Source organism: Gavia stellata, unplaced genomic scaffold (genome assembly GCF_030936135.1).
Source record: "Gavia stellata isolate bGavSte3 unplaced genomic scaffold, bGavSte3.hap2 HAP2_SCAFFOLD_34, whole genome shotgun sequence".
In the NCBI taxonomy this organism is placed as follows: Eukaryota; Metazoa; Chordata; class Aves; order Gaviiformes; family Gaviidae; genus Gavia; species Gavia stellata.
Genome location: NW_026776320.1, coordinates 5,475,463 through 5,491,028, shown reverse-complemented (window position 1 = coordinate 5,491,028; position 15,566 = coordinate 5,475,463). Strand labels below are relative to the sequence as shown.

At 45.5% G+C, this 15,566-nt stretch overlaps 1 protein-coding gene across 1 annotated transcript; it reads left to right on the top strand.

The window, feature by feature from the left end:
* Positions 1-1,204: 1,204 nt before the first annotated feature.
* Positions 1,205-13,126, top strand: LOC132320890 (E3 ubiquitin-protein ligase TRIM36-like; the record flags this gene model as incomplete). The annotated part of the gene is made up of 9 exons (XM_059834523.1): positions 1,205-1,431; positions 4,690-5,011; positions 6,466-6,612; positions 7,713-7,808; positions 8,749-9,002; positions 9,664-9,788; positions 10,343-10,636; positions 10,940-11,237; positions 12,772-13,126. Coding segments are annotated over 9 exons (2,118 nt in total), but the record flags the coding sequence as incomplete, so codon positions are not given.
* Positions 13,127-15,566: the final 2,440 nt, after the last annotated feature.

Below are 15,566 nucleotides of genomic sequence, written 5' to 3'. Positions count from 1 at the left end.
CAAAACACAGTGCAATGACCGGAATAGGAACAGGAGGAACTCAAAATGACAGGAAGCAGATCCAGGTAGCTGTTTCAGGAGCACAGATGCAGAGGGAGGGGGAAGAGGAAAAGGAGAAGAATGCTTTTTAAGGGTAACCACATTGTAGCTGTCAAGTTTTTAAAAGGTAATGTGCATGGTGACTGCATAAGCTGCCATATGACCCATCCAGCTGTGCCAAATGCGAGGTAATAAGTAAAAATAGTCTCACTCACTCCCCAGATTTGCTCCCAACCTCGACTGTATACCTTTTATGACTCATGATGCCCCAAATATGTCTCAATTTCTGATGATTTTTTGGGGCAGGATCTTACAGACACGTTGCTGCGCAAAAGAGTTGCTGCTCGTAAGGTATTTTATAAACCCAGTAGAACAGCATGGGAAAGACCCCAACAGTAGTAGGTGATATATTATGCTTCTGAAAAAGTAGTCTTTTCCTCTTGATGATGTTTGAAAGATCCATATAACACTTCCCTCAGTGAACATAGCCGAAGCCAATACTGTCAGAGCAGGAGCGGAGCGCAGTGCCAGATGGCTGTGGGGTCATTAAATTACTGAAGAGCTGCGCAGATCCACGGGCGGCTCTTTGTGCAGGAAATAAATAAACAAACAGATAATGTTCCGGACTGGAACTATTAGCCTAACGAAGTCAAGGCAGTTCCAGTGCCTAAATGTGGATTACACGGCGGGAAAGCCTGTTGTTTAACCAGTCTGACACTTAATTTCTTTTTTCTCCCTCCCCCACCCCCCCTTCTTGAAAAGCGAGCGAGCGAGCTGAGTTAAACATATGGATTCCTATTGTTAAGAAGTATGGTTGCTTTCGTTTCACTAGGTCCTTGAGTGGAATTAAGACTACTCCCCTCCTCTCCTTTCCTCCCCTGCAAGGCAGACATGACCTAAAGATGAACCGAGTTTGCCTAGTGGCGGTGTTCATTTCAGTTGAAAGGAATGTTGTCAGTGCTTTCATAAATGTTAATTGAGATTTGTTTGCAGCGTTAACCAGCGGAAAGCCTCAAACCAGCTAGAATGTGCGATTCTAGAATAGAACGATTATTCTAGAGAGCTGGGCTTTTGTGACATACAGACATACAGCTGTGCAGTAAGTCTTGCTGGCTCACGTTTTCTGCACTTACACTTGTTTTTCCCTCTTTCTGTCATGAAGGTTACCATTAAGGGTATCGAAAGAGAGCTCATCTGCCCAGCATGCAAGGAATTATTTACCCATCCACTGATCCTTCCTTGCCAGCACAATGTCTGTCACAAATGTGTGAAAGAAATACTCTCTGCACTTGAAGACTCTTTTGCTGATGGAGGCTCTGAATCCTCTAATCAGAGTAGCCCTCAAATTCAAAGCTCTTCTTCCAGCATGGACAGGATTAGTAGATCAGGTACGTATCGGAATTTTTGCGTGTTTTCCTTATTTTATGTGTTCGACTGACTTGAGCCGAATTGCGTCTGCATTGGTAAAATGTCTTCCCGGTACTCCTGATGCAGTTAAAGAGATGACTTAGGGATAGTGCGAGTCTTGTTCATTCTGTGGCAAGAACAATGGGAATATTTTTAAGGACAGTGCACTCTATTTCATATATAATAGATCAGTCTTTGTGGCGTCCTGTAAATCTTTGTAACCATTGTATTTGTTTATTCCTGTATTTCAGTTACATTGAGATGCAGTAGCATCATGTTCAATAGCGTCGATGTTGAGGTGTAGATTTCAGCAGTTTTATTGCCTGTCAGTGGTACTGTTGAGGTGGTTCTCTCAGGTTTCGGCCAGCCTAAATTGAGTAGTTCGACTTCCTTCTGAGCCTCTGCAGACTTTGCAAATGATGGTTTTGTCCTACCCAATTCATTACGCTTACAATAAATCATTTTCCATAGATGATGGTTATTGCACGGTTGCAGAATTGGGAGACAGCTGACTGTAAGAAGACTGCGCTAACCGCCTCTTCCAGTGTGGTCTGCTCTGGAAGCTTTAAGGAGCACTCCTCATGCTCTTTGTGATGTCACACTAGAAAGATTCTTACAGCTGTTGTGTAATCCACAGATGAGTTGTTCTTTTACACAGATACATCGAAAGTACTTCTTGAAAGAAACCTCATCTTGGCTTTTAGGCTTCCTTCTGACGTAACTGTCCACTTTAAAACTGCAGTCCGCAGTGATCTGGAAGAGTCGCCCACAAGACAAACCCTAAAGCTGTGTCTTGTATTTCGTATGTTACTAACGTTCATCATCCCCTTCCCAGTTCTCAAAGCTCAAATATTTTATTTCACCCACTTCTTTTAAACAACTCTTGAGTTGTTAGTACTGGTACTCTTTCAGGATCAGTTTGATAAGCAAATGCTGTGTTTGCTGTAGCTTGGCAGGTTGAGACTTGCATCATTTGAGGGAATCCCCAAACGAAATAACTAGTTGTCTTCATTACAGTCCTGTTTTCTGGATATGGGGTGCACAGCCCCACAATCACTGTTTAGCTCTGCATACATTTCAGCTGCTTTCTCAGCTCTCTCTACCTGCAGCGTTATGTGAAGTTTGAATGAAGAGAGCCCACTGGTGACTGCCATCTCCCAAATCCAAGTCTAGTCCCTTTTTTCCTCAGTAAGCATGATGTTCTGTCACGGCATTGTATGCATGGACTGAAGCGGTCACCGGTTTCCGCTGCAGCTGTCCACTACGTGGTTTTACAACGTGGACATCAGGGCACCAGGTTGGGTGCCTAAGGAGTGGTGGGCGCACCGTGGGTGACCTGGCCTCCTTGTGAGAACTGTGGCTTGCCAAGCGTGGCAGTATCAGACAGGCTGTGCGTGGGGACCAGGCCCCCCATGCTGCTTTCAGCAGTGTAAGTAAGGAGGTAATCCTTAATCTTCCGTGGAAAGCTGCCCTCCAGCTTGCTCTCTGTCGGGCAGTAGAAATAGTGATCTAGCACGATGGGGTGCGCAGGCAGTGCTGTGGCACCGTCCACGCTGTGCACAGAGGAGGCAGAGCTCCCTTGGGAACCTGACATTTAGATGCTACTAGATGTCACCCATACTGTTCTGTTAATGCAGTCTAGCTGTTCTGCTCAGAACCTACAGAAAAGCATGAGACCAGCTGAGTTTGAGACTGACATTTATTCATGCTCTGGTTGTGGCTTCTTAGCTGATAGTGATGCATAACTACCATGGGGTACATTTTGAAGATTTTTAAAGGAACTAGTTTCTTACAGGAGTGTTGGTTTGTTTTTTTAAAGAGACTGGAAAGGGCGTGAGAGGTAGGGAGGTTTTGGATTGTTGGGTGAAGCACCCACAGAAGAGTGACACAAGGCAAGTGTCTTTTGGATAGCATCAAAGGACACTTCAAAAAGAAATGAAGCATCAACATTTCTGATGGGAAGATCCTCACTAAATACAGATGGGACCAAATTTCACTTTCTGAAGAAGAACCAATTTCAACACTAAGAATTCAGCTTGAAGTCATACCTCTATTTACAAATTAGTTATACCAACATGCAGTCATCTCAAGGGGATCTTAAAACCATGCTCCAGCTCGAGAGAATGGTTTTTTATTTCTTTGTAAGGGGAGGCTGAGAGGATACATGTTAAGCCTAAACACTGGCTTAACCTGCTTCAGTAATACATAAAGGACTAATTTTGATAGTTGTGCCCTGTGGGTTCATGAGTGAGACATGGGGATGCACTCTCTGTTTGATAGCCTCAAGAATGTTACCCTGGAAATAGTTTTTGGGTCTGTGTGAGCCATCCCCTGGAACAGGCTCCAAAGAATCCCTAGGCTTGCGACTTTACTTGAGCCTTGGATCACTTTATTTTGGAGAAGAGGGGAAATTTGTGCATAGCTGTTTCGTAGGAGGGCAGCTTCTCTACTGTCCCCTTTTGAAATGAAAAGAGATAAGCTGTACCCTTGTGTAACCATGCAGATCTGTGGTTCCCCTGTTCAAGGTAGAGGAATCTCTCAGACATAACCGTCTCAGCATCCCCTTTGGTGTGCGGGGCTTACTTAGCAGCCCTCCTTTATCAAGGCCGTTCAGCAAGGGCCAAGTCAGCCTCTACGTATTTTGACTGAATGATTTGGCTGAGATTTCATACTGGTGATATCTAGTTCTCTTGTTTTCCTCTTTATATTTTTATGATGCCTCTTGGGGTAAGCCAGATAAGTTTGACTCGGCCAAAGCAAACTTCAGGGAGCTCCAAGTTGGCTATATTTGTCTGGGAATAACCAGTCTCACTCTGGGAATAGACATCTTACACTTCAGCGTGTTACGAAGCTGTTGCTCTCTATGTGGGCAGCCAGTTAGCCTAAAACCAACTGGTTTCCGGAAGGTTTTGTGTTTAGTCTTTTGAAAGGCTGCGGCTTGAGTGCATGCAAAACTAGACGAAGAAGATAGGATTGGAATAGCTAAATTAACCTTACCATAGAATTAAGTTTTAGAGTAGTAGTTTGTAATGCCCCCTGAACTCAGACATTACACTACCTTGTCATGGCAAATGTATTCTCTTTGGCTTGGCAGAGTGCATATGAATTGGTATTGTACTGGTTTGGATGATGTGCTAGGATAGTTTGAAATTGGTTCATAAATTCCTGTGCTTCTCCCTTTAAAATCTAAACCTCTTCTGTTTACACTCCTCCTAAATCAGGATTTGGTGTCTACACAGGCAGAAAACGTAATTCACTGACTCCTAGATCGAGTCTGTTTCCTTGTCCGGGTTGCCAGCGGGATACTGATCTCGGAGAACGTGGCATCAATGGCTTATTTCGCAACTTTACTTTGGAAACCATTGTGGAAAGATACAGACAGGCAGCCAGGGCAGCCATTGCTATTATGTGCGATTTCTGCAAACCTCCACCTCAAGAGGCCACAAAGAGCTGCATGGACTGCAGGGCAAGCTATTGCAACGAATGTTTCAAAATACACCATCCTTGGGGAACTGTGAAAGCCCAACATAAACATGTAGGACCAACCACCAACTTCAGACCCAAGGTAAGTATCCCGTATCTTACAGAATTTGGGTTGCAGCATTTGCATATAGCTTCAGACATATCTGTGCAATGGTAGTTGCTTTTTGGGACCGTTGTTCCTTTTTTGACTATTGCTGTTATTCATTGAGTGAACCATAAGCTTTTGTTCTTGCTGACAGCATGACTGCAGTTTTGAACATGTCTGCCTGCGCAGATGATTCTCCTGGAAGTTTCCTTCTCTCCTCGCACCTCCCCCCGAATCCAGCAGTCAATGACAATGGGATAGCTTATTGCATATTCTGCTGAATGACAGTCTTATGTACCAAGGTGCTAGCGAGACTGGTGTCTCTGGGCTTTTCACCATAGACTAAGATAACATTTGGGGCTTGAGAGTTGGTTTCAGAGATGGTTTGCAATTTTAGCTTAGTGTGTCCATATTTATGCTACTCACTTCTATTTTTGAGCCCTTTCCTGTCCTTTCTTGTATGTGTGTGCGTGTGTTAAAAGATGATGCTTTTAAAGCTTGACTGTTGGCACTGATGTCGTGTTCTCCTCCTTGACATGACACTGAAAAGCTTTCTCAAGAGCTTCTCTTTGGTAACATGGAGTAGATGGACCCAAATGTCTTTCAGTGCTCTGGAACGAGGCAAAGCATTTCTTTTTTTTTAAAACACACGCGCACACATGTGCACAAGCACACCCACCCACACCCACCCACCCCCTTTTAGACGGTTTTATCTGTTGCTTGAGCTTGGAGTTGAGCAGCACTTTTTTTGCCTCTTCGAGCAGTTACTTCAACGTGTTCAATTTTTGAAAGATTACTTTTAGCAAACACCAGCTTTTTCGCAATGCTGTTTAAGCTGGTACTGGAATTAACGCTCAGCATGAACAACTTGTAATTGGTGTCAGACAGAAAAAATGAAACACTGGAGCCTTTTCTCTTTAAAATGACTGTGACTGGGGGTGTGGCTGCATTTCATCTGTTGCTCCAAGAGCAATGGCTATGTGGCTGATCAGAGTCTAGCTTAAATTTAAATCATTACAGTATTATGTCAACTCCTGCCTTAAGACAGTTCGTAGTTGTTTCAAGAGATGCTGGCATGGACACAGTTAAATTTGGCAGCGTGGCTGTGTTATATATTGCATTTACAGCTCTGAACAGGAGTGTAGGGAGCTTGAGGCACGCAAACAACTTCAGGGATTAGCAAAATGGTTGATTGCAGTATGGAGGCTACATGATGTGTACACAGACATCGCTACAGGTTTACTCACTGTGAACCTCGTGAAACTGTGTGTGTTCATCTGCTGGCTTTCACTGGCATAGACAAATATAAAAGGTGGAAGATAAACTGAATATAAAGAATCCACTGATGAAATCAGATGCTGCTGTGGGGTGATTTAGTGTTTTGATGGTTTGTTGGCCACCTCAGTTTTTGGAAGTACACCTGCATTCTCTCTGCTCTCTTTTTTTTTCAGATTGTGATGTGTCCAGAACATGAAATGGAGAGGGTAAACATGTACTGTGAAATCTGCAGAAGGCCTGTTTGTCATCTTTGTAAACTGGGTGGATGTCATGCAAACCATAGAGTAACAACCATGAGAACTGCCTACAAAACCCTTAAGGTAAAAGTAAATATTGTTGGACCTGGCCTTAAGAAGGGGAAAAGTACTGAGCTTCTGGTGTAAGGGCAAACTCCCTGTGGCAGGAAGCCAGGATGTGTGTTTAGAGGACAGTGAACCAGTCATGAGGCATGCTGTTGTGCAACATCTGTTAATATCTATATTAGTGTGACATAGCGCACTTCTGAGAAACTGTATTTTCTATGAGGCGTGAAACATAACCTCTTAAAAGTCCTTCCACCTTGTTTTAGCCAACTAAAGTATAGCAGTACTGACCAATGCAAAAGGTTTAAGCAGTTTCTACTTTACAATCTAGCTTTTTTCAGGTAAGTGTCCTTGTGGCTTGGATTAGCTGATACTTCAGAAGCACTCCTGAAAAATTTGCATTGGAAGTATCTGTTGGGACCTTGTATGTTTCCGAAGTTGCATAGCTGTTAATTCGCAGTACAACAGGGAAGACTTGCAAACATTGCTTTGTTGTTAAAGAATGATTGCTTCTACCTCCTCTTCTTCCTTCTCTTCCTCTCTTGCTCACAAGAAAAAAAAAAAAGGGGGGGGCAGGGGGGGGGGAAGACCAGACCAGCCTGCCTTGTGCTCTTTGGCCTCCTTGCCTGTTTGCAAGGCTTTTCCTGTACAGCTGTTAACTCTTGCAAGTCAGGAAATGCAGGGACACTCATAAGTTCATGCTTTGAACCACTCATTCTTCTAGCAAATCTTACTACAAATGAGTTAATAACTAACGTGGCTTTTCTGTAAGTTTTAGTAACGTCCTGAAGCCTCATGTTCCTAGCCTAAGAGAAGGTGACACTTGTGGCTGGGGAAGACTGAGCCAGCTGAGGCTGTTACCTCTTGTCCTTAGAGGCTGTTACCTCTTGTCCTTAGAGGCTGTGCCCCCAGTCCTGCCCACATCAGTGGCCTGATGTCCCTGTGCAGTCATTGCGGGTCACTGAGCAATTCTCTGCAGGGTTGCTGCTCATAACTGGTGGCAGGCTGTTGTCCTTGTACCTAGATAAAGCGAGTGCTAGCTGGATGACCTGCCTGTGCTGGTTGTCGGTTTGGGTGGGATACCCTTCTTCTGCTAGCTCGCTGTGTTGTTTTAACAGGAGAAGCTTTCAAAAGATATTGAGTACCTCATCAGTAAGGAGAGCCAGGTGAAAGCTCACATCACACAGCTGGATCTGCTGCTGAAAGAAACAGAGGTAAGAGTGTCTTCCGTGTTGTCTGGGGATAGCCCTTGCAGGGACACAGCAGAGACTCAAACTGTTTTCACTGAAGTGTTTCAAATCCTTTGGCTTTTTTCAGTTAGCCAGTAAAACAATTTCTGAACAGTTTGTGTTAGTCCTGAATCACAAATGGTAAGACCTAATCCTGACAGTGTTGGAAATATGGGCAACATACAGAGGGAAGTTAAGTTTTGGGTGCTGCTGTAAATTTAATTGAAAGAAAGCTTGTTTGATACCTTAATCAAAGAGAGGTGGGTTAGACTTACAGCTCTTGTGTATTAACGGTGCTTCACAATTTACACTGGCTGTTTGCCGCCTTGAGGATGTTGCAATAAAGTCAGAATGAAGAGTAAAATCTCCCTGCAGAAGAGTCAGACCTGGGAGCTCACCTACAAGCTGAAAAACACAATGGCAGAAATTGCAGGAGCTCCTGGCCCTGCCTGTATCTTGATAAAGATTGTCTCTGTGCTTTGTAGTTCCTTTTATCCAGGGCACTAGTTAGAGGTGACCCTGCAGTTCTGAGGGCATATGTGAGAAGCTGGGCTGGACCCCCATCTCAGTGTGGTTGGGGAAGGTGGAGGAGCACCTAGCTCTTGGGCATGAAGACTTCAGAAACTGACCTGTTTTTACAGTGCTTTTCCATGAGCTGTTTAGACACATGCTATGCGTAACTCAAGACATAATCAGAGGAATACTTTCCTGCTCTTCGTTCTCTGTGTTGATCCAGTAAACGCTTACTAGCTTGGGTGCAGTGCTGATCACATTTTCAGTGCTGATGGGCATAACAAAGCTCATTAGTCTTGTCTGTCAAATGGATGACTAGATTGCTGTGATACCTTGAACAACTTGAGGTATGTTTCTGTACACAGCCACAGTGCTGTGGAACCTGTCTAAAATGTCTTTTGTTCCCTCCTAGTGCAACAGTGAACGAGCTAAAGAAGAAGCATCTCAGAGCTTTGAGAAATTATCTCATGTCCTAGAAGAGAAAAAGTCCGCAGCTCTTAGGGCAATTGAAACGTCTAAGAATTTAAGGCTGGAAAAATTGCAAACGCAAGCAGAGGAATATCAAGGGCTCCTGGAAAATAATGGCCTTGTAGGATATGCTCAAGAGGTGCTTAAAGAAACTGATCCATCTTGTTTTGTTCAAACAGCAAAACAGCTTCATGACAGGTATCTTAATTATCTTCTGTTTGAAGTACAGATACTGTTCCAGGATGTCTGGTCAGTCATATTCTTTTGACACCTGCTAGCAAAGTACTGAATGCAGTACCTTGTATTGCAAAGGCTCAGAGATGGTCCCAGTACCGTTCAGTAGAAATTGCTGCATTACAGTGTGCGTTAAGAAACAGCAGTCAGGAGGGGCTCTGTCCTGTGACAACACGTGGCCTTGTTCAGTAGGACTGCACTGGAAGGGTAGCCCATTCAGCTCACTGACACATTCCTTTGCTCAGAGATTGTATCGGGTATTTGCAAGTTAATCTAACAGGTCTCTTCTGGCTTTAAAGTCTTTGATCTTAATAGCTGTTCTCCATTAGCGCTTCACATCTGTTTTGTTCTTTGAACATAATGCCCCAAATTGTTAAAATGCTCTACCAGCTGAACGATTACCTCTTCATTATCTTTACACTGATACCTTTACACTGATGTACAAAAGACCTTAAATTTTGCATTTGAATTCTGTCTAGAGAGACAGAAATTTCTGGGAGACATCAGTAAGTACATGAAAACAGCACTTTTTATAAAGCAAAACCTAGCATTTTTAGTTTAAGGAATGCACACATGTGAATTCCCTTTTCTCTGTTCTGCCATCCCTTTGCTTCTGTGCTTTCAGAATCCAAAAAGCTACTGAATCTCTGAAGAGCTTCAGGCCAGCAGCTGAAACTACTTTTGAAGACTTTGTGGTGGACATAGCTAAGCAAGAAGAGATCCTTGGTGACTTGTCCTTCCATTCCAATGGTAAATTGCGAGAGCATCAGGTCTTTCTCAAGTTACGACTTGAAGGGCTTCTCTGGAAAGAGGCAAAACTTATGCAGGGCTGCAGCTGCAGAACTCAGTCTTGTGACTTGCATTGTCCCTTCTGTCTCTGTGATCCACAAGGCATTACCTGGCAGCAATGCTAGCTTCAGCTTTGAAAAAGAAGCTAAGATGCCGTTGCATTCAGTACCAGTTTACATTGGCTTCCAAAACATTGTAGTTAAGGAATACTAGGTCTTCCTAGAAGCTTTTTGTTAACATGACAGAAAAGAATAGGCTTTTAGATGCTTTTTTAGCTGCCAGCAAAAATAAATGATACAACTTTCGAAGTAAAAACAGAAAGTAAGGGATTTATGTAAGTGCATGAATGGAACCATCCTCATCTGTACTCTTTAACTGATTGAGTCAGATTTCTGCCCCCACCCCCACCCCCCCCAAGTGCTATAGCCACTCAACAAAGGGCTTGTATGGTTAATTCTAAAACAACATATATCTGAATTTGAGGGTTTTTTTCTCCTGAATCTCTGGCATTCCAGGTCTAGAAATACCAGAAATCAATGAAGAGCAGAGCAGAATGTACAACAAAGCTCTGATCAGCTGGGAATGCCCTGGGAAGACAGACTCAGCTGATATCTATGTTCTTGAGTATCGTAAGCTTAATAGAGAAGAGGAGAGTGCGACGTGGCAGGAGATCAAAGTTTGCAGCAAGAGCAAAGTAATATCTGATCTTGATGATGACAGCTCCTATGCCTTTAGAGTTCGAGGATATAAAGGGTCCATCTGTAGCCCTTGGAGCCGAGAAGTTATTTTGCGTACGCCTCCAGCTCCAGGTATTGGGTTTTCTTCTGTCCACAAGGTGTTGAATCTGTGTCTGTCGGTGTTAAGAGCTGTAGGTGGTTTCCAGTAGTTCCCAGACTTCTACTCTACTGTTACCGGTTGCGTAAATGTTTAGAAGCACTGTTAACAAACAGGTTAAGTAGGTGGCGTGCTGAGACCGTTTTAGCTTGCATGACGTTCCCGGTAGCCTTTAAAAGTGAGAAATTCTGATGCCAGCATGACTTAAAATGTAGTTTATAAGCACAGAAGGCCAAATACTTAACTAAGAGGAAATTTTTTTGGATACTGTTTTTCAGTTTTCAGTTTTCTTTTTGATGACAAATGTGGGTACAACAGTGAACATCTCCTGCTGAACCCAGGAAGAACCTCTGTGGAAAGCAGGGCTGGATTTCCTCTACTGCTGGGATCTGAGCGCATGCAGGTCGGATGCTACACAACCCTGGATTACATCATTGGCGACACCGGGATTGCCAAAGGGAAGCACGTCTGGGCTTTTCGTGTGGAAGCCTATTCATACCTGGTGAAAGTGGGAGTTGTTTCTAGCAACCAGATACAGAAATTGTTCCATAATACCCATGATGTGACCAGCCCAAGGTAAATTGCAGACTCTTGCTCAATACATGTTTTATATAAGGAGATGGCTTTTTAAAAAATAAGTTAAGAGTGAGTCTGGTCGCAATTAGTACACAAGGTGAACCTAACTAGTGGAAAGTAGCTTGAAGGATATGCTGTAAGCAGGTTGTCCTGTTCATCCCCTGCTATTAGCAGAAAGGTGTTGTAATTATCCAGAGTCCTATTTTCATTCTTTTTGGGAAAGAAATGAGGTTCCTACAGATGTCAAGATGTGCCAGTTAAAGCAAGAAGGTAAAAAAAAAGCATCACTTGCAAGATTGAAGCAATGTTTAATTGTCACTAGTAAGACTCTGCCTTAATTTCCTTAGCATACTAGGTTTGGCAGCCATTCAGAGGTACAATGTTCACTGTGTGTATCTGTGTATCTTTGCTGTAGCTTGCGTCACGGTGGATTCCAAGTCACTGGCTTATCCCAGGCTATACACTTGCATATGGTACTGGAGTGCTACTGATCCCAAGCCAAAGTACAGTGGACAAACCAATAAAAAGATTTCAGCTCTGAAGTATGGTTGTAGTAAGCCTGGATGTGTCTAGGAACTGCAGGCTGGGAAGCTATCTCCTGAGGACTCTTAACTTTTTCAGGAATGTAAAAAATGTATCAGCTTCCTCCTGTGTAACATACTGAAAGTGTAAGAACGCCTGTGTCTTGAGCTGCTTAAAGCCAGACGGAGGCTTTTTGCAAAGTGAGAAATTAGATCCTGATTTCCTGATTTCTTTTTCCTTATCCACACAAATACCTGGAAAACTTTGGCTGACACAAATCCAATCTCCCCCCAGACATCCCAAAAATGCAAACCTAGCTAGGGATTGTCGGCACAGAAGAATGTGTGCTTCTCCAGTGTGTCTTCATCTGGTGACAGAAGTAGGGGGCAAAAGCATGTAGACTGAACAAATCTGGCCACAAACTTTCCCCAGTAACCAGCTGGGAAACAGGGGTTCATGGAAACCTCCAGGCAGAGCACTTTAAAAAAAACCAAACCACCAAACCAAAAACTTAAACCACTACTTTTTGTGTTGTGAATTTTAAAGACAACGTAATACAGCAGTGGTGAGGAAAACTCATAGGACAACAGTCATGTTAAATGTATTTACTCGTGTCATTTAACATTATGTAAATGAAGTTAAACATAGCTTGTCTGTAATCATTAGTCATAGTCGCTAAATTACTTTTCAAGTTAACTAATTTGCTATACCTGTAGGTTCATTAATGATTACCTAGCATGAGTACATTTAGATACATCCGCTCCTTAGTAAAGCCTTCTGTGGTCTTGTCCTCGTTAGTGTTTAGCTGTTATTTATTGTCTGAAGTGGCCCAAGTGAGTGTTCTCCACCTACTAAATGCGTCTTCCCTCCTGGCTTAGGTATATTTTTACCCCACAAGGTGTTGCAGGTGACCATGTGGTGTTTCTTGTCTTACAAAAATGTTTTCTCCAGTTCACATCACTGATCCCCCTTCAGAATTTGACAAAAGCAAATGGTTGTTTTTCTGTTCTAGATACGAGCAAGACAGTGGTCATGACAGTGGGAGTGAAGATGCCTTCTTTGACTCACCACAGCCTTTCACACTGGTCACTTTAGGCATGAAGAAGTTCTTTATCCCCACAACACCTGCTGCCCCCAAGGATCCAGCGAGCAGAATCCTTCCCCTGCCATCGTGCTTGGGCATCTGCCTCGACTGTGACAAAGGCAAGGTGGGGTTCTACGACGCAGGCCGTATGAAATGCCTTTATGAGTGCGAGGTGGACTGCTCTGGCATAATGTACCCAGCATTTGCCTTAATGGGTGGTGCAGCAGTTCATCTTGAGGAACCTGTCACAGCAAAGTACGGGGAGTACCACGACGACATCTAGTGCAGTGATCTCTTCCCATTGCTGTTCTGAGGTGGAAGACGAGAGAGAGCAGAAGAATTCTACCTTAGTTTTCACTCCTGATTAATTACATTCTGTCCACATGTTGCTTACAAGCCTCTGGGTCATGCTTTTTTTAAACAAACGGTTCAGACACGTCCCACACTAGTGGGAAATGTTCTTCCAGGAACTCTCCTGCCTTTCTTGTGATCTGTGCAATGCTTTTCTCCACAGACTTTCTTCCCAGGGGGAAGCAGGGAAGAAGTTTGACTAGCAACCAAAATTACTCTTCGGGGGTAGAAATCTACCTTTTGTGTAACGTAAATCCTTACATAGTCAGTTTTGCATTTAATGAAATCAAAGCTGACAGCGTGTGATTGCCATTCTCCTTTCAAGAAATCTGCCTGAATGCCTCTGAGGGGTCAAAGGCTTTCCAATTAACCCCTGAGCACCAGGGGTTGGGCCCTTCAGCACGAAAGAACATTTGCAAAAATACAGTATAAAGCAGGGAGAAATCAGAACTGCAGCTGAACGTTTAGGTTTTATTTGGAAAGAGGAGGGTAAACTAGAATCTGATTGCATGTCATATACCTTTAATGTGACGGTAAGCTAAAACTCTAATTCTGACACCTGGTGTCGTGTAGTTGGTGGCATAATGGTAAGTTTCTTGACTCTTCCAGGCTTTTACTATAGGCTATATAAAAATATATAAAGTGCAATTCTACCTTAAACATTTCGGCGAAGCCACCGAGGCGAAGGGCTCCGGAGCAGAGGATCGCGACGGGGGACCCTTCCTAGGGCGGCTAACGGCGAAGGCGAAAGCTCAGGGAGAGAGAGGGTGCCCCAGCCCACCCCCACACCGCCCCCCCCACCCCGAGCCGGCAGCGCGAGCTCCTGACGAGCTCCTGAGGAGCGGCAGCTCTGACTCAGCGTGGGCGGGGACTAGAGGGGCGGCGTTCCAACGCCCTCGGGTACAAGAGCAGCCCCCAGGGAGCGCGAGCGACCCGGAGCGCGGCGAACAGGGCGGGCAAACAGGACGTGGCGCGTCAGAAGGGCGTGGTGCGTCAGTTTGCGCGTCAGTTTGCGCAGTCAGGGCGAGCAGGGTAGGCGAGCGGGCAGGGCGCAGTCCTGCCCTCCTGGCTCTGAAGGCTCTCCGGACGAGTGGTCACTGCCCCCCCAGAAGAGGCCCAGCCATGGTCTCCACTCGGCCGAAAGCCATTGCCAGAAGGAATGTGGCGACCCAGACGGAGCTCCCGCCCAAGCACGTGGCTGTCCAGGTCTCCGGCTGCCAGGAGTGCCTGAGCCTGTTGCTGGCGCCGGAGGACCAGAGAGACAACGCCTGCGTGCGGTGCGACCAGGTGAACGATCTGCTCAGCCTGGTGGCAGAGCTGAAGGAGGAGGTGGAGAGGCTGAGGAGTATCAGGGAGTGCGAGAGGGAGATAGACTGGTGGAGCCATGCCCTACCGTCCCTGAGGCAAAGGCAGCAGATGGAGGCTCCACGAGAAGCAGAGGCCCCCTTACCCTCTTGCCACCAGGCAGAAGGAGGGGACCTAGGAGGCAAAGGGGAATGGAAAAAGGTCCCTGCTCGGGGCCGCAGGCGAATCCCCTCCCGGCCTCCCTCACCCTCACCTTCTCAGCTGCCCCTACATAACAGATATGGGGCTCTGGAACGTGAGGGCCAGGCTAACGAGGACATGGACGAAAGTCCATCTGCGGGGCTGCCTAGGGCGAGACAGCCTGCCCCACGCATCACAACCACCTCTACCAAGGCAAAAAGGAGGGTGGTTGTTGTAGGTGATTCCCTCCTGAGGGGAACGGAGGGCCCAATATGCCGGCCTGACCCGACCCACAGGGAAGTCTGCTGCCTCCCTGGGGCCCGGGTGAGAGAGGTCACGAGGAAACTCCCCAGTCTGGTACGGCCCACCGATTACTACCCACTGGTAGTTTTGCAGGTTGGCAGCGAGGAGATAGAGCAAAGAAGCGTGAAAGGGATGAAGAAGGACTTTAAGGCGCTGGGGAGACTGATTGACGGATCGGGTGCGCAGGTGGTGTTTTCTGCAATCCCTTCAGTGGCGGGGAGGAACACTGAAAGGAATAAGAAAGCAAACATGGTCAACGCGTGGCTCAGAGACTGGTGCCACCAGAGGAATTTTGGATTCTTTGACCATGGGGTGGTCTCCATGGCACCGGGCCTGCTGAGTGCAGATGGTGTTCAGCTGTCCCCAAGGGGGAAAAGAATCCTTGCCCGTAAGTTGGCAAACCTCATCAGGAGGGCTTTAAACTAGACTCGAAGGGGGAAGGGGATGAAGCCAGGCTACCCAGAGGTGAGCCTAGGGGTGGCATGCCATTGTCGGGGGCAAGACCGATAGCCCAGCTCAAGTGCATCTACTCCAATGCACGCAGCATGGGCGGCAAACAGGAGGAGCTGGAAGCCATCGTGCGG